The sequence below is a fragment of the Nannospalax galili genome, unplaced genomic scaffold (assembly GCF_000622305.1).
Source record: "Nannospalax galili isolate Female #2095 unplaced genomic scaffold, S.galili_v1.0 scaffold95, whole genome shotgun sequence".
NCBI classification, from domain to species: domain Eukaryota; kingdom Metazoa; phylum Chordata; class Mammalia; order Rodentia; family Spalacidae; genus Nannospalax; species Nannospalax galili.
The window spans coordinates 1,649,107-1,670,028 of record NW_008342393.1 but is presented as its reverse complement, the minus strand read 5'-3'; the positions used below and the strand labels follow the sequence as shown (position 1 = coordinate 1,670,028).

The window sequence follows — 20,922 nt, the reverse complement described above, 5'->3', positions numbered from 1 at the left end:
CCACATGGCGGCTATGAACCATCTTTAACTACAGTTTCAGGGGAATCCAAAGCCCTCTTCTGACCTCTGCAGCATTGCATGACACGGGTGCACTCACATACATGCAGGCAATACACTCATACACATAAAATAATAAATAAAATATTTTAAAAATAAATAAGTAGATAAAATATATTTTTTAAAAAATAGTTTTTAAAAAAACTGTAGGCAGATACATATACATGTATATACATACACACATACACACACATGCATGCAGAGATAAATGAAGTTTTGGGTTTTTTTTTTTTTTTGTGAGACAGGGTCTCCCCGTAGCCCCAAATGGCCTGGAACTTCACATGTAAAAATCTTTTTAAAAACTTCGGGGCTGGAGAGACGGCCCAGCGGTTAAGAACACTGGTTGTTCTTGCAGAAGACCAGGATTCAAATCCCAGCACCCACATGGCAGCTAACAACTCCAGTTCCAGGGGATCCGACAGCTCTTCTGTCCTCCGAGGGCATTGCACTTACCTACATGCAGGCAATACACACATACACATAAAATAAAAATAATAGGGCTGGGTGTGGTGGTGCACACCTTTAATCTGAGCACTAGGGAAGCAGAGGCAGGCGAATCTCTGTGAGTTCGAGGCCAGCCTGGTCTACATAGTGAGTTCCAGGCCAGCTGGGGCTACAGGGAGACTCTGTTTCAAAAAAACAAAAAAAAAAACTTCATCTGCCAGGCATGGTGGCGGACACCTTTGATCCCAGCACTCGGGAAGCAGAGGCAGACAGATCTCTGTGAGTTCAAGGCCAGCCTGGTCTACATAGCAAGTTCTAGGCCAGCCAGAGCTACAGGGAGACCCTGCCCCCAAAAGACCGAAAAACAAAAAACAAACAAACAAGACTTATTTATTTTAAGCTGAGTATGGTGGTACATGTCTTTAATCCCAGCACTGGGGAGACAGAGGTAGCCTCAGAGTTTGAGGCTAGCTTTGTCTATACAGAGAGTTCCAGACCAGACAGTGGTACATAATGAAACCCTGTCTCAAAAAAGCAAAAACAAACAAACCAAAGATCTATTTATTTTACTTTTTATTTATGCATCTGTATGTGTGCCTGTGTGAATTTATATGCACTACATGCACACAGGTGCCCATAGAAGCCAGAGGGCTTTGAAACCCCTGGAACTGGAGCTGGAGGTGGTTGTGAGCCATCCAATATGGGTGCTGAGAACTGAACCTGGGTCCTCTACAAGAGCAGTAACTATCTGACCTTTCCAGTCCTATATATAAGTTTTTGCTGTTTTAAGACAGGATCTTACTGTGTAGCCCTGGCTGAACTGGAACTCATTATGTACACTAGGCTGGCCTCAAACTCAGAGATCTACCTGCCTCTACCTAGAAGTACTATGATTAAAGGCTTGTGCCACAAAGCCCAGCTGAAAGTTTTATACAAAACTAAATTTGTACTTAATTATGAAGGAAACATACTTACTGCCAAGAACTAAACTTATAAAGTAACAACAAACCAACACAGTTGCATTCCTTATTAATCCAGTGTATTATCTAATTAATTTAAAGCAGTAGGAACACATTTTGAAAGAGAAGTGAGTGGCTCAATGGGTAAAGTGCCTGCTGGGCAAGCATGAGGGTCCCCAGCACCCTGGTAAAATGCTGGATTTAGCCAGGAGTCAGAAAAAGGTAGATCGCCAGGACTATGGACTCACTAGCCAGCCAGTCAAGTTGAATCATATGAGCTGCTGGTTCAGTGAGGCACCCTGTCTCAAAAAATAAATTAGGCTGAACATAGTGGCACATGTCTTTAACCCTAGCACTCAGGAGGCAGAGAAAGCGGATCTCCGTGCAATCAAGGCCAGCCTGGTCTACATAGTCCAGCTGGAGCTACAGGGAGACCGTGTCTCAAAACAAAAACAAAACAAGCAATTATAGGTAAAGTAACTTTCCCAAATTCACAGAATTATTTAAGAATCAGAACCAGGCTTTCAAAATAGATTTGGATGACTTCAAGTCCATACTTTTCCTGGGGTGATACAGTCTCTTCCCAAAACACTTTCCTTTGAAAGTTAATGGAAAATGTTGATTCTAAATGTCAGAGCTAGACTTTCCTGACTAGGACCTTTGTTTTTTACCTATCATCTCCAAACTCATTTTCACAGACCTCTATATTTGGTATACTAAATAAATACAATGTGTTCATTCAAACCATACCATGTTCTATAACACACACCTGATCCCTGATCACCACCCCCCAAAAAAACCTACTTTCTGGCTATTACTCTATGGTAACACAAATAAAACAACTTCCTGGAAAACAGGATTTTCTTGGTTTTTGTGGTGGTGATTTAGCACCAGGGCCTGAAGCATGGTGAACATGTGCTCTATCGCTGAGCTACACCCCAAGTCATGGCAAAATGATTCACAGTTTATGGAGAACAAAACCTTTAAAGAAGTACAGGCAATGATTAGGGCAATAGTTCCACTGAGAAAAATAAAAGTAACTACAGAAAGAACAAAGAAAAAGCCATACTTTCACTTCTGAAGAGACTTTCAACTCTCATGGTTCGGATTTCTACTCAATAGGCGTATCCTTTCCCTTCTTCCGGCTCCTACTTCCTCTCTCAGCTTAGGAACAGCTGACTTAAACAAGGCTGCTACATTAGATCTGCCGTGAGTTACAGCAACAGAATACAGTCATAAAAACCACATTTGGCAAGCTTCCTTTTCTTCCACATTCTTGTGATTTTTCATTCCAGTTAAAGAACAGGAAGCTAGATGTTTGGTTTTTGTTTGTTTGTTTGTTTTGTTTTGTTTTTGGTCTTTTTGAGACAGGGTCTCCCTGTAGCCCCAGCTGTCCTGGAACTCACTATGTAGACCAGGCTGGCCTTGAACTCACAGAAATCCGCCTGTCTCCGCCTCCCAAGTGCTGGGATTAAAGGCGTGCGCCACCACGCCCGGCAGCTAGATCTGTTTTCAAACTAAGATTCATCAGAGTCAGATTATTAATCATTTAAATAATCTTTTGCTCTCCCAACTCTAATATAGCTGAATAAATAAGAGTTTATCCAAAGGCTACAAACCTACCTTTACCTCAGCTGTAACTGGGGGAGGTGAGAAGAGTTGCCAGTTACTGCAAATGACAAGCTGCCTATAAAAAAAATCAGACCATGCCAGGCTTGGTGGCATACTTCTTTGATCCTAGCACTCGAATCTCTGTGAGATCAGTGAGACCAGCCCGGTCCACATAGTGCCAGGCCAGTTGGGGCTACAGGGAAACCCTGTCTCAAACAGACCAAAAGAGAAAAAAGAAAAGAAAAAAAACCGGCCACCACAAACTCAGCCAGAGTTACAAACCCAAAACAGTCTCTCACACACTAAGTATATATACACATACACAGACAAGGAGAGTTAGTACCAGATAAATGATGTGAACTATACACTGTGACTTACATATTGACTGATTTGGAAAAAAGAACTCAAGACTCAAATGCCAAGCACATTTCTTCTCCAATAACAAATAACAAATAACAGAGGGTCCAGTAAGACCCTCCCCTGCATGGTGGCCAACAGTAATCCCTATACCTGGGAGGCAGAGGCAAGAAACAGCCTAAATTTGAGGGCATACATAGCAAGTCCCAGGTCAGCCAGGTCTACACAGTGAGACCCTCTCTCAAGAAACAAAAGGGACAAAAAAATCCTGGGAAGACCCTAAGGTACAGGATATATAGTACTAATCCCACTAATAGCACCTACTGTCCAAGAAACATCAATTTGCTGAACCATTGTGTTACTTCACTAAGTTAACAAAAGAAAAGTGCCAGAAAACCTAACAATATACCGTTCAGAAAACTTACAGATTATTGGCCCAATAGGCACTGAATAAACCAAAAGATGATACAGCTATTTACACAGGGTTTATAAGGTGAATTTATATTTTGGAATTCTCTCGCAATGATATTTTACAACATAATTATATATATGGTTTGTTTAGTACATTTTCTTATTGAGAGTGAACTGTAGCGAAAAGCCTTATTATTTATTGCTAGTCACGTTGTTCATAAACCTTTAGAAGTAACGTTCCTACGGAATCTCAGTCATTAGATTGCCTGTGATATACTACTGAAAACCCACCGTTCAATATGCTCTTTTTCCTGGTCGTGCCAGAAGCACACGAGTGGAACACTACACAGAACTTTTATATAATGAAAGTACTGCATGTCTCCGACCCTTAAAATCTGAGCACCCACCCCCTGATAAATGACAAAGGCAAAAACCAATCCATATACAGGATCTCAATGGCTTAGCCAATGAGAACATGGGGGTGGGGTTGGACTAAGCTCCCGGTGACTTCCCCGCACCCCAGAGACCCAGGTTGTGGGAGACTGGACAGGAATTGGCTCCGAGGATCTCGTTACCCTCTGTTGTAGCTGTTGTCCTCCTCGTTCTCGCAATCGCTGCAATGCTCATGGCCGTTTCCGTTCCCTTCCATCACCTGCGGCAGCGGAGGTGCCGGCAGCTTCACTGCTGTCTCACTCTCATCCGCCATCTTGATTAGCGAGAGCCAGACTCCGCGCTCCGCTACATGGAGAGCTCCTATTGAACGAGGGGAATCTGCACTGCATTCTGGGTCTTGTAGTTTTTATAACGCGCTCTGCAACTAAGCGCGGCTTGTTCCCTAGAAACCGGAACACGGTGGACTACAATATCCAGAAATGATGAAGGTACACTACTTTGGGAGGAGGAGGGCAGCAATCCCGGAAGCCCCTCCGTTCGGCCGCGCGCTAAGGCTTTGAGGCCCACGCATGACCGGGTGGTCGCGGGGCATGCTGGGAGTTGTAGTTCCACGCTGAATTTGGGTTTCGGGAGTAAAGAGCTCCAAAGTCCAAGGTTTCATTTCAGTCTACCTTTGGTAGTCACCAGGTCACAGGTTAGCCGTTATTGGCTGCCATTAAGGACCGTTGCTTATCCTGGGTAAGTGAAAGACCCTGAGATTCGTGGGTGCGACTCGCTGGGAGCCCAAATGCCCAGGGCCTTTTTAAAGGGGACTTAACTACCAGAAGCCAGGTGGTTTGCCCTGGACTGCCTTGCCCACGCGGGCCTTTGGGCAGACCTGGATCATTGGCAGTCTAAAACCCGGGAGGCAGGGGATCGTGTGTGGAACACCTGACAACCGTGAGCCAGAACATTTGACTCCTTGGAGGCAACGCTTGCTTCTTCTTGGCCACCACGTTTGCCCTGAGCTCTTCCTCTCTGCTCTTTTTATTCCCCACTGAAAACCTTCCATCACAAGTCTTTAACGATCATTTATACTCACGAGGCTCTGGGGTCAGGCTTTTCGTTCATAATTTCATTTAATCTTTAACAACAAGCTAGAATATGTGTGCCGTTATTATGGCCCCTTTTCACAAATGAAATAATGTATCTAGGAAAAGTTGGTAAATTGCAGCCACATTGGTAGTAAGTGGCAAATCTGGATACAAAACCGGATCTATCTACTCAGATCCTCTTCATTGTTTACTGTCACAACAGTCCAGTTGTCTGATAGAGTCATCCACCTCAGATCAGTAACTGCAACATTTTATCTACTTTAGCTGTATCTAAAAGTTTCAGTCTCTTTGGTCTCCCACCCATGACTAAATAATCTCTTCATAGTCCAGAGAAGACCCAAAGATATGACTCCCATTCTTAGCGATTTCCTATTTAGGTTGGATGTGGTGGGCAGTGAGAGATGGACTAGTTCTTACCACCTGAGAACTGCATGGCCAAAAAGAGCAATGGTCTTTGCCTTTGGGAAACTGAACAAGGGGAGAAAGGTTCCCCTCTGACACAGGGACAGAGAACCAAATACCATGAAGAGCTAAATATAGTCAACTATTTATATTAGTGGCAGGAGCAGAAAAGTAAATAGAATCCAAATCTGCAGATAACCCCCAATCATTTCTCTTTGACTTTAGAAAACAGTCAAAGCTACCCCCTTGCACTAAGAGCTGTCACTTACACTCAGCTCCCCAGGACCAAAACTGCTATTTAGCATGATGTCATATTGGGGTTAGGGCTCAGTGGTAAAGGGCTTGCCTAGCAAGTAAGGTCTTGGGTTCAGAAGGAACTACAAAAAAAGCAGCAAAAAGGATAGAATGCTGTATATTACTGCTAGAAAGGGCAATCGGGGATGGTAATAAAGCCTTATGTGTGCTACATTTGTTTAACTTTTTTAAAAATATTACATTTTAATGGGGTGTGATGGTGCACACCTTTGGTCCCAGCACTTAGGAGGCAGAGGCAGGTGACTCTCTCTGAGATGGAGGACAGCCTAGTCTACATAGAAAGTTCCAGGCCAGCCGAGGCTACAGGGAGACCTTATCTCAAAAAACAAACTACATTTTTTTATTTGTGTGTGTGTCTGTGTGTGCACCTATGTACCATGGCACATGTGGAGATCAGAGGACAAGCTTCAGGAATGGACTCCGTTTTTACCATAGGGACCTCAGGCAAGTGCCTTAACTCATTGATCCATCTCACCAGTCAGAGATAAACTTTTCTTAATGTTTTGTCTCCTTTAATTTATAAAGTGCTTGTAAAATAGAAAGGGAAGGAGATTGAAGAAAATTGTACTTTCCCCAAGACTCAGTGATACTCACTTGCAGAGCTTGGGTAGGAACTTACATTTGGTATTCTAATTCTTAGCCCTGTGTTTGTTCTGCACAGATGTACAACATGGCCAAAGAAGAATGATTATAGGAAATGAAGGTGCAGGTTTCTGTAGACCCTGCCATTCTTGTAGTTCACAGCTTAAGTATAACACTTTGTGCCAAATGTGATTGTACAAGCAGGAGGAATATACTGAATTTGAGACTACTCCGAGTGTGGGAGGTAGGCTTGAGCCTAGAGTGGAAGTCTTAATGACAACCATACAGCAGGCCTGAGGCAACAGCCTGACCGCTGGAGCCACAGGGAACGCCCTGTGACAGTTGCTCCAACTGGCAGATCATGAGGCTGATGCTCAGGGCTTGCCACTCCCTAATCACCACCCTTGAGATTCCTGCAATTTCCCTATGACTTGTGGCACTTGGATGGATATCACAACAACCTGGGTTCCAATAAATCATGTGACCGTGGCTGTTGTGACATGGTTTGTAGGGATGGTCGCATGGTTCTTGGATGTCACAACGACCTGGGTTCCTGTAAATCATGTGACCATGGCTGTTGTGATGTGCTTTGCAGGGATGGTTGCGTGGTTTACAGGAATCTGGGCCCTGTACTGTAAATCAAAACCTAAGCAAACTGAAACCTAAGCTGAGATGCTTTAACTGCCCATTTATGGTATGATCACTGTGTCTTTATCTGATTGGCCCTGGAACCCTATCTAAGCTTGTTGCTTCCCCAATAAAGTAGATCTGCAGCACTGAACCTGGTCTCCTGTGTCTGAATGCAGCTCCGCTGACACAGTCTCCTCACCAGCCCTAGGGTCTGGGATCAGTGGTGATCAGTGGTGGCAGTGATGACTGTGAAGGTGGACCGGACGGACGGCTGCAGCTGGCGCCCAATGTGGGGCATTCTTAGGCTCAGGTTCAACCATGGAATGCCCTCTTTCCCACCCTTTTGCTCTTTTGGCTCACAGTTTTTGGTTTGGCATGTCACTCCTGTCTCTGCTGATCGTCTCCATAAACAGCTCTTGAGTCCCTCTGGGTATGTCTTGCAGGGTGAGCGACCTCCAGAATGGGGAATAGTTATCCAGCTGCCGCCAGCCCCCCGTGCTGCAGCATTGGTTTCTCTCCTCAGGAGCAGGTGACTTAAGGTAACAGAAAAGGATGTAGCTAAAGTGCTAGATGAAGTTTTAGCTCTTGCCCCTTGGTTTGCGGAGTCCTGTTGCTGGGATCCTGAACAATGGGCCTATGTGTTATTCCGGGCCAGAAAGAAAGAGGTCAGGGAGGGGTGCCCACAATCTGGGCCGTTCTACCCCATTGTAACTGCCATTCTGGCCTCTCATCGGGGAGTTCCCCCCGCCATGCCCCTGAACAAGATGATCTTATATTACAGTAGATAAGCAAATTCAACAACAAGATGCTGAGAACGGCTTGCCTCAAGTGTTCCTGGTCAAAGTGAAACTGACAAGAAAGCGATGACTAGTGCTGAGGATTTGGAAAGCGAGGGACTAGGGTCTGAGGGCTCCCTTAGTAAAAAACAGGAAGTCATACCATCCTCTGCTCTGCCATTACAGGGCATTAACCATCCCCTGCCATCTTATGCTGGCTGCAGGGGAGCCCCTCCCCTCTGCCTCCACTTAGGGGAGGAAGACGGAAGCCTTTTCCACTGACCGCCTTCTTGCCTGGTGGGGGGATGGAAACACCCCACAGTTTTTTCCTGTTACTATTGTTCAGAGCCAACAAAATCCCAATGTTTGTAATCCTTATTCTCATGATACCGTAAAAAAATTGGGCAAAGCGGCACTTGAGGATGGTATCCATTCCCCCTGGTTCAGCCAACTTCTGGATACAATCAGTCATGCAGCCAATACCCCCTACGATTGGCAGCATATTGCCTGTGCATGTTTGCAGGGGGGTGACTTCCTCTTATGGAAGACTGCTTATCAGGATGAATGTGAGCAGCAGGCAGAGCACAACAGGCCGCCAATGTTCAGATTATAGGGTTCGATGCACTGGCAGGGCGAGGCTATGTTTGTGTTTTTCCAGACAATGTTCCAGCCCCCATTTAGATCCCAGCACAGAACATTAGAATTGCCTGTGATGAAAAACAAACTCCTCTCCACAGCCACCGACTCCAGAGATGGCAGCCCTGACCCTGGAGGAAACAACACCAAGAACAAAGCTTCAAACCACCTGAGAGACCAGTCCAGCGCCACAGACCTCAGAAGCGACCGCCATGCACATCCAATAACCTAGGGAGACCTTAAACATCTCACTTCACAAGCAGAGACTATCACTAATCAAAACCCTCAAACTAGAGGGAACCCTCTTGTCAATGTTCCTCATAATGTGCGCCATTATTACAGCAAACTCACAAGCCCTCTCCTTGCCACACAACCCCCATGTGCCTCAAAATTTGACCTGGGTAATTACAAACTCTGCCACTGGTACAGTGCTTAACTCCACCTCTGAGGTCATACCCTCGAACAGCTAGCACCCTGACCTTTGAGTGGTTCTTTGCACCATATTTGAGGGAGAATGGGAGCCCAGTGACCAGACCCCCTTTCCATCCTTTGGCTGCCTGCACCCTGGCCCCCCATCACGTACCCACAATCCAACCATCTATATCTGTCTGGTCATCGTCGTGATTCATGACAAAAAACAACTGCAGAGGGCCAGGAGATTACTATTGCACCAGCTGGGGATGTGAAACTACTGGCACATTTTGGTGGACTGGGTCTATGATCCAGGATCTTATAACTGTAGAACGGGCCCCAGGATCTACCTCCCTGGGATGGGGCAGAACCAGCGCAAGCCCACACTGTAACCCACTTATCATTAAGTTTACAGAAAAAGGAAAAACGGCTTCAGGTTGGGACACTGGAAAAACTTAGGATCTGAGACTCTACGTGTCGGAAAGAGACCCTGGGGCACTGTTTACCATCCAGCTTCTTACTCGGACACCCTCTGACCTTCCCTCTGGCCCGATTGGGCCAAATCATGTGCACAGTAGGACCCCCTCTTTTCCTCCCAGCTTCCCCATCCCTCCTCCTCAATTACCCTAGCTCACACTAGCCCACCCTCCACACCTACCTTCATGAGCGTACCCCCCCATTGCTAGGTCTGAAGCTCTCTTGGGACTGCTCTCTGCCACCTATTCTGTCCTCAATATCTCTAAACCCGGGTACACTCAAAATCCAAGTTACATAGAACCAGGCAAGCCAGGGCCACAGTGAAACCTTGTCTCAAAAAACAAAATAAAACTACCATCACAAAAAAATAACACTTTGCCATCTTGGTGACAGACTCTTATAATCCCTATACTTGGTAGGCAGAAACAGAAGGATCAGAAATTCAAGGTCATCTTTGGTTACATAGTTAGTTCAAGGCCAACCTGGGCTACAGGTCAAACAGAAACACTGCCTTAATCTTAAATGAAAATTTAGTAGTTTTTGCTCAGTGGAGAACATTTCTGGCAGTGAGCAAGGAATGTGGCTCAGTACGCAAGTGTCAGAAGTTCTGGAATCAGATCTTCAGAGTTAAAAGGGCACTTTTACTCTCCTGAAACTCTTTAGATGTTGAAGGATCCATGATTTCTTTATAATGAAATTGAATTTGAAGATATTGAGGATAAGGGGCTGGAGAGATGGCTCACAGTCTAAGAGGTCATACAGCTTTGAAGAATACTGGACTCCCCACATGGGGATGAGTTACAGCTGCCTTTAACTCCAGTTGCAGGAGATCTGATGCCCTTTTCTGGCCTCTGTAGGCAAAACACTCATACACCCAAAATAAATGAATAAGGAACTGGAGAGATAGCTCAGCAGTTAAGAACCCTGGCTGTTCTTATGAGGCCCTGGGTTAAGTTCAACTCCCAGCACCGACATGGAGGCTAACAACCATCCATGGCTACAGTTCCAAGAGATCCAATGTCCTCTTCTGGCCTCTGCTGGCCAGACATGGGTGCACTTACACACATGCAGACAAAAGCACTCACACAGAAAATAAAACTAAATATATAAATCTTTTTTTTTTTTTTTTTTTTGGTCTTTTTGAGACAGGGTCTCCCTGTAGCCCCAGCTGTCCTGGAGCTCATTATGTAGACCAGGCTGGCCTCGAACTCACAGAGATCCCGCCTGCCTCTGCCTCCCAAGCGCTGGGACTACAGGTGTGTACCACCACACCCAGCTGAGACAGGATCTTTTAAAAACATCTTTTTAAATTTAAATTTTTTTTAAATATTTTATTTTTGTGTATAAGTATATTGTCTGCGTTCATGTCATGCAATACCCACAGAGGTCAGAAGAGGGCATTGAATCCCCTGGAACTGGAGTTACAGCCAGTTAGCCACCATGTGGGTGCTGCGAATCAAACCCCAGTCCTCTTCAAGAACAGTCAGTGCTCTTAACTTCTGCACTATCTCCCCAGCCTTTATTTTTTGTGTGTGAGTATTTTGCCTGTGTGTAAGTACACCATGTATGTGCAGTGCCTGTGGAGGCCAGAAGGCATCTGACCCTCTTTAACTGGAGTTAAGGATGGTTGTGAGCCACTTTATGGGTGTTGGCAACTGTAAGAACAGCCAGTGTTCTTAACTATTGAGCCATCTCACCAGTCCCAGGATCATATTTTTGTTGACAAAAGGTCATGCTCAAGGGCCTTGGGATATTGCTCAGTTGGTAGAGTGCTTTCCTAGCATGCCTAAAGCCCTGCCTGAGTTCCCATCCCCAGGCCCACATAAACCAGGTGTGGTGGCACGATACCTGTAATCATAGCACCTAAGGAGGCAGAAGTGGGAAGATCAGAAGTTCAAGGTCATCCTTGGCTATATAGCAAGTTCCAGGCCCAGCCTGGACTACATTAAACTCTTATCTTACACACACACAAAGTTCATATTGGACAACTTAGTTTTCTTAGGTAATAGGGTTTCTTCCCTCTGAAGAGCAAGGCTAGTGGACTTAGTATGAAATAAGGGGTGAACATGGTCCTTGGTAGCTTCTTATCTCCCTGTACTTCACCTTCTGGAAGGGACCCCTGCTTCCTCCTGAGACACACTCCAGACACTTGATTCCAAAACAGTGGGCCTGCCCTCTTGCTTGGTGCTGTGGGTTTAAGATTGTTCCAGGCATTCCTTACACTTTCAAGCAAGTTAGGGACCAGAAAATGGCTCAGGGTTAAAGTGCTTGCTATACAAGCACAATCCTGACAACTTGAGTTCTACCCAAAACCCACAGTGGAAGGAGAGAACTTATTCCTGAAAATTGTCCTCTAACTTCCACATGTGCACCATAGCATACACTGGCACACATAACACACACACACACACACACACACACACACACATAAATAAATAAATAAACAGCAGGCATTGCATGACAGACACCTGTGCACACATGCAGGCAATACATGCATACACATAAAATAAAAATAATAATTAAAAAATTTTTGTCAGGCATGGTGGTGCACACCTTTAATCCTAGCACTCGGGAGGCAGAGGCAGGCAGATTTCTGTGAGTTCAAGGCCAGCCCCTTGAACTCATAGTGAGTTCCAGGACAGCTAGGGCTACAGGGAGACCCTGTCTCAAAAAGACCAAAAAAAATTTTTTTTAAATAAAACGGCCTGATCGTGCTTTTTTTTTTTTCTTTCTTTCTTTTTGTTGTTTTTTTGTTTTGTTTTGTTTTTGAGACAAGGTTTTACTATGTAGCCCTGGCTGGTCTGGAATGTACTATGTAAACCAGGCTGGGCTTGAACTCACAGAGATCTTCATGAGAGTGCTGGGATTAAAGGCATGCACCACCACACCTGGCAAAGATCATGTTTATTTAAGTAATGGATGAGCTCTTAGACTGATAGATGAAGTTGGGGAAGGGGGTACATATCTATCTCTGGGGTGATGCTGAAAAAAAGTTTTCATGAAAAAGCACACCTTTAGGCCTAGCCCTTGGGAGGCAGAGGCAGACAGATCTCTGTGAATTCGAGGTCAGCCTGGTCTACAAAGCAATTTCCAGGCCAGCTAGGGCTACAGGGAGACCCTGTCTCAATAAGACAAAAAGAAAAAAAGCAGGGGTTTGTATGTGTTTAGATAGAGGCTCATGTATCCCTGGCTGGCCTTGAACTTGCTATATATCTGAGGATGATCTTGAACTTCTTATCCTCCTACCCCCACCTCCCTAATCCTGAGGTTACAGGTATGCACCAACCATGCCTGGTTTTTGTGGTGTTGGGGATCTATTCCAGAGCATTGTACTTGCTAGGCAGGCATGCTTCTGACAACGGAGCCACATCCCTATGCCCCAGACTTTAAAGCCTGGGGTCTCCATTGACTCCTGGAGCTCTTTGGACTCCCTCCTGAGCTGAAGTCGTAAGTGTGCATTTACTTTAATTTGTGTGATTATTCAGTTTATGATTATTTTCCCTACAAAACCTAACTTTCTATGAGGTGGGAGAACAGGTTGTATTTTTCTCACCTCTCTTGTTACCCTCAGGCCAGCATACATTGGATCTCACATTTGTTGGGTAGAATGGGACATATAGCTAGAACCTTTGTCTAACATGCATGAGACCCTGGTTTTGTTCTCTAGCACTGGAAATAAACAAAACAACAAAATTATGAGAGTAATCTATGTATGAGCAAGTGATAATATAAAAGGGAATAGGTGAGCCAAGCGTGGTGGAGCATGACTTTAATTCTAGCACCCAGGAGAGGCAGGCAGATTTCTAAGAGTTCCAGGCCAACCTTGTCTATATAGCAACTTCCAGGTCAGCCAGAGCTATTCAGTAAGAACCCGTCTCAAAAAAAAAACAACAACAAAAAAAAACAAATAAAAACAGGTGGGGTGGCACATGCCTTTAATCCCAGTACTTGGGAGGCAGAGGCAGGTGGATCTCTGTGAGTTCAAGGCCAGCCTGGTCTACACAGTGAGTTCCAGGCCAGCTGGGGATACCTGGAGACCCTGTCTCAAAACAAAACAAAAAAGACAAAAAAGAAAGAAAGAAAAGAAAGTCTGCAGGGTGGGTAAATATGGGAACACATTTATGACCATTTATGTTTGTTTGTACTGAGCTTTTCACTGCTCACAAAATAAGCTACAATACCATCTTGTTTGAGCTCTGTCATCACCTCTCTTGTTTGGGCCTGTACAAAGAGAAGGTCAAGTTTTATTCCTGTTTCACAATGAGAAAACAAGTTTAGTGATTTGCCTAAAGTTTTGCTGCAAACTTTGGAGCTCAGACTTTACATGGAAATTTTTTTTTTTTTTTTTTTTTTTTTTTTGAGATAGGGTCTCCCTGTAACCCCAGCTATCCTGGAACCTCCCAGAGACCCACCTGCCTCTGCCTCCCAAGTGCTGGGATTAAAGGCATGTGCCACTACACCCAGCTATATGGAATGTTTTAATACAAAGCTGGGTGGAAGAATTAGACTGCCTCTTTCTTCCCTCTGTCACAGGGGACCATTTGGTGAGACGTGTCTGCATGGTGAACTGGCTGGGTTGCAAAGACTGTGCTTCTGACTAGAGAGTTTGAACTTTGTGAGGACCTAGAAGAGAGGTGTTTTTTTTTTTTTTTTAGGAAAAGCATTTCATTACAGTTTTAACATACTCAATAACAGTTTCTAGAGCAAAGATACATCTCTTTCAAAAGTGGCTATAAAATTTTTAGGTTCACTGTTGAATTAATACAGTTATACAATATTGAACTCAGTATAAGCCCTGTAAGACAAAAAAATTGAATGAGTTTTTAACCTTTAAAAAAGATCTCCATTTCATTTTTTATTTTTTTAAATATTTTATTTATTATTTTAAGTTTATGTGTATGAGTGTATTGCCTGCATGTATGTGAGTGCACCCGTGTCATGCAATGCCGCGGAGGTCAGAAGAGGGCTTCGGATTCCCCTGGAACTGGAGTTAAGGACGGTTCATATCTGCCATGTGGGTGCTGGGAATCAAACCTGGGGCCTCTGCAAGAGCAGTCAGTGCTCTTAACTGCTGAGCCATCTCTCCAGCCCCTCCATTTCATTTTTAAAAAATGAGTCTTTCTGTAAGAAGAGAGTTTTTGATCTTGTTTATTGGCAGCTTTTTTTGAGATGAGTCTGACTGGCCTGGAACTCACTGGATAGCCCAGGTTGGCCTTGAACTCATGATCCTCCTGCTTTGGCCCTCCTGAGTGCTGGGATTATAGACATAGACTGACTACCACACCCAGATGTGGAAGTTTTAAAATAAAGAATAAATATTAATGACATTTGTGAAGTGTGGTATAAATTTCATCGCATATTAATATTTATTTAAAATAAACATGCAAAGTAAATTTAGATTTAGGACTAGAAGTCAAAGGAGTCATTTGTAATGAACTCAGAGGGTTGTTCTCCAAACAAAACTTGAAGCAGTGCAATATTCTAGGCTAGATGCTAAGGACACAGACCCAAGTCAGACAGGATGAAACAAGACCATTTTGTATGCAGCTGGGGCCAGCTCAAAGTATACTGTCACTGTCCTGAATAATAGAGAATATATATTTATATTGAAAGAGATGGGTTTTTTTTTTTGTTTTGTTTTTGTTTTTGAGACAGGATCTCATTTTGTAACCCTGGCTGGCCTGAAATCTTTATGTAGCCCTGGCTGACCTGAACTCTTTATGTAGACCTGGTTGGCCTCTGGTTGGCCTCAAACTCACAGAGATCTGCCTGCCTCTGCGTCCAGAGTGCTAGGATTAATGGTGTATTTCTTCCATGCCTGGCATTGACAGAGTTCTGGATGATATCATCTCAGAACTGCAAAGGCTGGGGCTGAGGAGATTTCTCAGTGAGTAAAAGCACCTGCTGTGCAAACATGACTTGAGTTTGAATCCCCAGCACCCATGTAAAAAGTTGGGTGCCTGTACCTGTAACTCTAGCACTGTGGTGGGCAGAGACAGGAGGATCACTGGGACTTTCTGGCTACCAGCCTAACTCCAGGTTCAGTGAGAGATTGTCTCAAGGGAATATGGTAGAGTGTCATAGAGCACGACACATCTTCCTTTGGTCTCTAAAGGGGGATGCAAGTGTGGGTACACATACACACACACACACACACACACACACACACACAGAAGTTATTCTCTAAGGGAAAAAAAAAGAACTGCAAAGACTGAGGAATACTTGAGTAGAAGGCCTGCACTGCCTTTCAGGCTTTCCCTCTGGGATCATCTCAGTACAGAGAGGTAACTATTGTGTATATTGCTTACATGTAGGTAAGTGCACCCATGTCGTGCAATGCCCGAGGAGGACAGAAGAGGCCGTCAGATCCCCTGGAACTGGAGTTAGTACAGTTGTTAGCTGCCATGTGTGTGTGCCGGATTCGAACCCAGGTCTTCTGCAAGAACAACCAGTGTTCTTAACTGCTGAACCATCTCTCCAGCCCCTCATCTCCCTTTTCTGAGCATGATTTCTCTAACGCTTTGGGCTGCCCTAGCATCTTGCATTTTTTTTTTTACTTTTTCTCCAAAGCTTTCTTCTCGCTGCCATGTGGCTGCCAGCCGGCCACGGGCGTGATCTCCATGCAGGCTCTAAACCTGCATGGCTTCTTGGCTTTTTCCCCTCCATTCTCCTTAAGACAGCTGCTGAGATAACCAGTTTACCTGTCCTGAGGATTTTTCTTTAAAATTCTAATAAAATTGTCCTAAAGCTTCTGTTTGGGTCTATTCCTAAACTTTTTATGAATGAGACTAAGAACCTTCTAGGGGTGCAAGGCCCTTAATGGTACACTAATAGTTCCCAGTATTATAAGCAGAATTATCTGCAGTTTTTCAAAATACAACATGCCTTGGGAAAGTCCAGATAAGTGGTGAGCTGACCAGGGCAGGGCAGGTGTGCTGGGTAGCTTTAGTGTCAACTTGACACACCCAGGTTGAGGGAGCCTCAGTTGGGGAATTGCCTCTATTGAACTGGCCTGTGGCCATGTCTGAAGGGCATCTTCTTGATGAGTGATGTGGGAGGGCCCAGCCCACTGTGGGTGGTGCCACCTCTGGGCAGGTGGGCTGTGTTGCATAAGAAAGCAGGCTGAGCAGGGGCCAAGGGCGCAAGCCAGTAAGCAGAGGTCCTCCATGGCCTGTGCTTCAGCTCCTGACTCCAGGTTCCTGCCCTGAGTTCCTACCTTGAGCTCCCTGATGAACTGCGACCTGGGAGTTGTAACCTAAATAAACCCCTTCCTCCCCAAGTTGGTAGTGGTCAGAGTATTTTGTCACAGCAATGAAGAAACAAACCAGAACAGCATGTATGTTTCTATTTCTGTCATGGCCAGCCATAGTTACTGATGGAATATAGGTATCCCTCTGGCAGGTCAGGAGTAAAAATTCTGAGAACCACAGAGCTAGGTTATCTGAAAGTTGCTTGCTTGAGGAAGGAGATTGATACATTAGCTCTGCCTTTAAAGGAAAAGAGATTTATTCTGCTTGGCCTCCTGGCTTAGAATAGGAGAGCTATTATTTCCTAAAGAACTTTCAACTGCTGGGATTGAACTTCAAAGACAGCAAAAATCCATCTTGAGGGAGAGCCATTTCACTGGCGCTCTTCACTGGCGTAACTGCTAATAAGTTTCCCTTGTCCCAGTAAATACCTCCTGCTCATGTTCATGTAGGCAAGCACAATTAAACTCAGTCAAAACAGGGATGGTTGGAGAGATGCCTCAGTAATTAAAAGCATTGGCTGCGCTTCCAGTGGACATGAGTTCAGTTCCCAGCACTCACATGGCTGCTAATAACCTCTGTAGCTCCAGATCAAGGGGATCTGATGCCTTCTTCTGCTCTCTGTGGACACTGCACACACATTGTGCACTTACATGCATGCAGGCAAAACAGTCATACACATAAAATAAAAATGAAGTCAAAAAAAAAGAAAAATTATTAATTTTGGAATATGCCTTTAGTTCCAACACTCAGGAGGTAGAGACAGGTGTGAAATCGAGGTCAGCCTGCTCTCCATAGAGAGTTCCAGACCAGTTGGGGTTACAGGGAGTAGGCTGCCTCAAAAAGACCAAAGGGAAAAAACCCATCAAAGTAGAGGGGGGGCTTGTCAGGAAGAAGATAAGAGATAGTAATGAAAAATACATATGGGGCTGGAGAGATGGCTCAGAGGTTAAGAGTACTGGCACTCACCTAGTAGCTAACAACTGTCTTTATCTCCAGTTACAGGAGATTTGATGCTCTCTTCTGGCCTCCGCAGGCCATTGCATGACATGGGCACACTTACATACATGCAGGCAAAACACTCAAACGTAAATTTTTTTTTTTTTTTTTTTTGGTCTTTTTGAGACAGGGTTTCCCTATAGCCCCAGCTGACCTGGAACTTGCTATGTAGACCAGGCTGGCCTTGAACTCATAGAGATCTGCCTGCCTCTGCCTCCTGAGTGCTGGGATTAAAGGCGTGAGCCACCACGCCTGGCTTCAAGCATGTAAAATAAATTTTTTTAAAAATTAAAAAAAAAATCAGCCGGGTGTGGTGGCGCATGCCTGTAGTCCCAGCACTTGGGAGGCCAGCTGGGGCTACAGGGAGACCCTGTCTCAAAAAAAGACCAAAAATAAAAAATAAAAAATAAAAACATATGGGGCTGGAGAGATGGCTCAGTGGTTAAAAACACTAGCTGTTCTTGCACAAGACCCAGGTTTGAATCCCAGCATCCACATGGCAGCTAACAACTGTCCAACTCCAGTCCCAGGGGATCTGACAGCCTCTTCTGTCCTCTGAGGGCATTGCATGACATGGGTGCACTTGCCTACATGCAGGCAATACACGAATACACATAAAAATAATAAAATATTTTTTAAAAAATTAAAAAAATATGGGGCTGGAGAGATGGCTCAGCGGTTAAGAGCACCAACTGCTCTTGCAAAGGACCTGGATTTGATTCCCAGAACCCACATGGCGGCTACAAACTGTCCTTAACTCCAGTTCTAGGGGAATCTGAAACCCTCTTCTGACGTCTACGGCATTGCATGGCACAGGTGCACTCACTTACATGCAGGCAATACACTCGTACACATAAAATAAAAAAAATAAAAAAAATTTTGAAAACCATTAGCTGGGCGTGGTGGCACATGCCTTTAATCCCAGCACTTGGGAGGCAGAGGCAGGCGGATCTTTGTGAGTTTGGAGCCAGCCTTGTCTACATAGTAAGTTCTAGGACAGCTGGGGCTACAAGGAGACCCTGTCTCAAAAAGACAAAAAAAAAAAAAAACATTAAAAAATTAAAAAAAAATATGTATGAGGGCTAGCAAGATGGCTCAGTACTGGCTGCCAAGCCTGACAACTGAGTTTGATCCTTGGAGTCCACATGGTAGGAGAAAACCAACTCCTGGAAGTTGTCCTCTCCCTGACCTTGCATCCATGCCCCCAAACACAAATGTAAAAAATTAATGAAAACCCTGCATGTATAAAATTGTTAAAGAATTTTACACAAAGGAGCTGTTTTAGAGGCAGTGTATATTGTAAGGCACTGGGCATATCTAAGTGCAGATGGTGAAAATAACGTTGAGGAGGCTCCAGCACTGTCAGGATGTTTGGATCAAATGTCTTATTTCATTGTAAAACAAAATTCTGTATGCAAGTTTAAGGCCAGTGTGGGCAGGGAGGCCTAATGATAGATTCCTATCTGAAGATAGCCCAAGTATCCTTGGCTGTGGAAGTCAAGAAGAAAGTTGGTTTTAAAGGCAGGCAGATACTATTGCTTTTCCTCTCTAATTCCTTAATTTTGTTTTGTTTTGTTTTTTTGTTGTTTTTGTACTAGGATTGAAACTAGACCTCTGGGCCATTAGGCAAGTTTTCTATCACTAAACTGTATCCCCAACGCATTTAAAATTTTTATTTTGAGATAGAATCTCAATAACTTGTGCAGACTGGCCTTGAACTCACTATGTAGCCTAGGCGGACCTTGAACTTTGCTTCTCCTGCCTCAGATTCTCAAGTAACTGGGATTACAGACCTTCCCTAACTCCTTTAACCACCCCTCCCCCCTTGTGTATGTATGTGTTTCTTTGAGACAGTCTCATGTAACTGGCCTCAGAACTCACTATAGACCTAAAGCTGGTCCTAGAATTCCTGATCCTCCTGCCTCAGCTTCCTGAGTGCTGGGACCACAGGCCTCCTGCACCAAGCCCAGCTAACTACCCACTACTTTCATGTGGTATTCTGACTACTATAGAGGCCTCTTCTCAGCTCATATGAATTGCCTTGCAAAAAAATAATGTGTTTGGAAAGAAAATGCAGATGCTGATCCCAGGATTTCGAAGTCCTAGGTTCCAATCAATTTACTCAACTTTTCAAGAAAGAGGTGAAGAAGCAAGGGGTGTAGAGTGTAAGACTCCACATAGCATGTGAAATTTCCTGCCCATTGCCTCACTATCATCCCTTTGTCCTATAAAAGCCCTTTGTGCCCCCACAGCCCCCCCCACCCATAGAGATTTGAGTTAGCAAAGTCTCCTCTATTGTCCTCAAGGCCAGTCCAGTAAATCTAGGTCCATTAATTCTGTTACCTGGCTTTTTTTTTGTCCCCCATAGAGAAGTGAGCACTTTACAATCCAGTAACAAAGTGATCAGAGAAAAATGTTAAATGACTTCATTCTTCAATATACAGAATCCCTACTATTCTGGGCAGACTATATTAGTGGCAGAAATCCCTTAAGTAGAGGACAAGGATACAGCTTAGGACGAAGAGAGGTGAAGTTGTTCATTTAGGACTACCTACTACACTGCTTCATTAGATTCATTTATGTATTTCCAGTTCTTTCTTTCTTTTTTTTTTGGTCTTTTTGAGACAGGGTCTCCTTGTAGCCCCAGCTGTCCTGATCTCACTATGTGGAACAGGCTGGCCTTGAACTCACAGAGATCCGACTGTCTCTGCCTCCTGGAGTGCTGCACCACGCCCGGCCTCAGTTCTTTCTTTTTAAAAATATTTTATTTATTATTTTATGTGTATGAGTGAATTGCCTACATATTTGTATATACACCCGTGTTGTGCAATGCCCGCGTAGGTCAGAAGGCAGCATCGGATCCTCTGGATCTGGAGTTAGAGACGATTGTTAGCTGTCATGTGGGTGCTGAGATCTGAACCCGAGTCCTTTGCAAGAGCAGCCAGTGCTCTTAACCGCTGAGCCGTCTCTTCAGTCCCAATATTTTCAGTTTTTTCAACAACACTGCACAGTAGATCTGATTATCCCCCACTTTAGGAGCCTAGACTAAGTACCTGCAGGATATGGGGCCTTGCAATCAAATGCCTCTGACAGAGAGGACAAATGGATTAACTTCTAAATA

The 20,922-nt window shown here is 44.4% G+C and overlaps 1 protein-coding gene and 1 long non-coding RNA gene across 2 annotated transcripts in view; one reads left to right on the top strand and one right to left on the bottom strand.

Moving 5' to 3' along the window:
• The window catches only part of Nmt1 (N-myristoyltransferase 1), a 46,913-nt gene extending 42,321 nt beyond the window's left edge, over nucleotides 1-4,592 (bottom strand). Inside the window, exon 1 of the mRNA XM_008838221.3 lies at nucleotides 4,415-4,592. Coding sequence (XP_008836443.1) covers nucleotides 4,415-4,545 — 131 coding nt within the window. The 5' untranslated portion in view covers nucleotides 4,546-4,592. The remainder of the gene's footprint in view (nucleotides 1-4,414) is intronic.
• A 162-nt stretch (nucleotides 4,593-4,754) lies between these two features.
• LOC103738311 lies at nucleotides 4,755-9,928 on the top strand. The gene is made up of 3 exons (XR_607436.3): nucleotides 4,755-4,970; nucleotides 7,699-7,794; nucleotides 8,769-9,928. It is a non-coding gene; the product is annotated as an uncharacterized LOC103738311 (long non-coding RNA).
• Nucleotides 9,929-20,922: the final 10,994 nt, after the last annotated feature.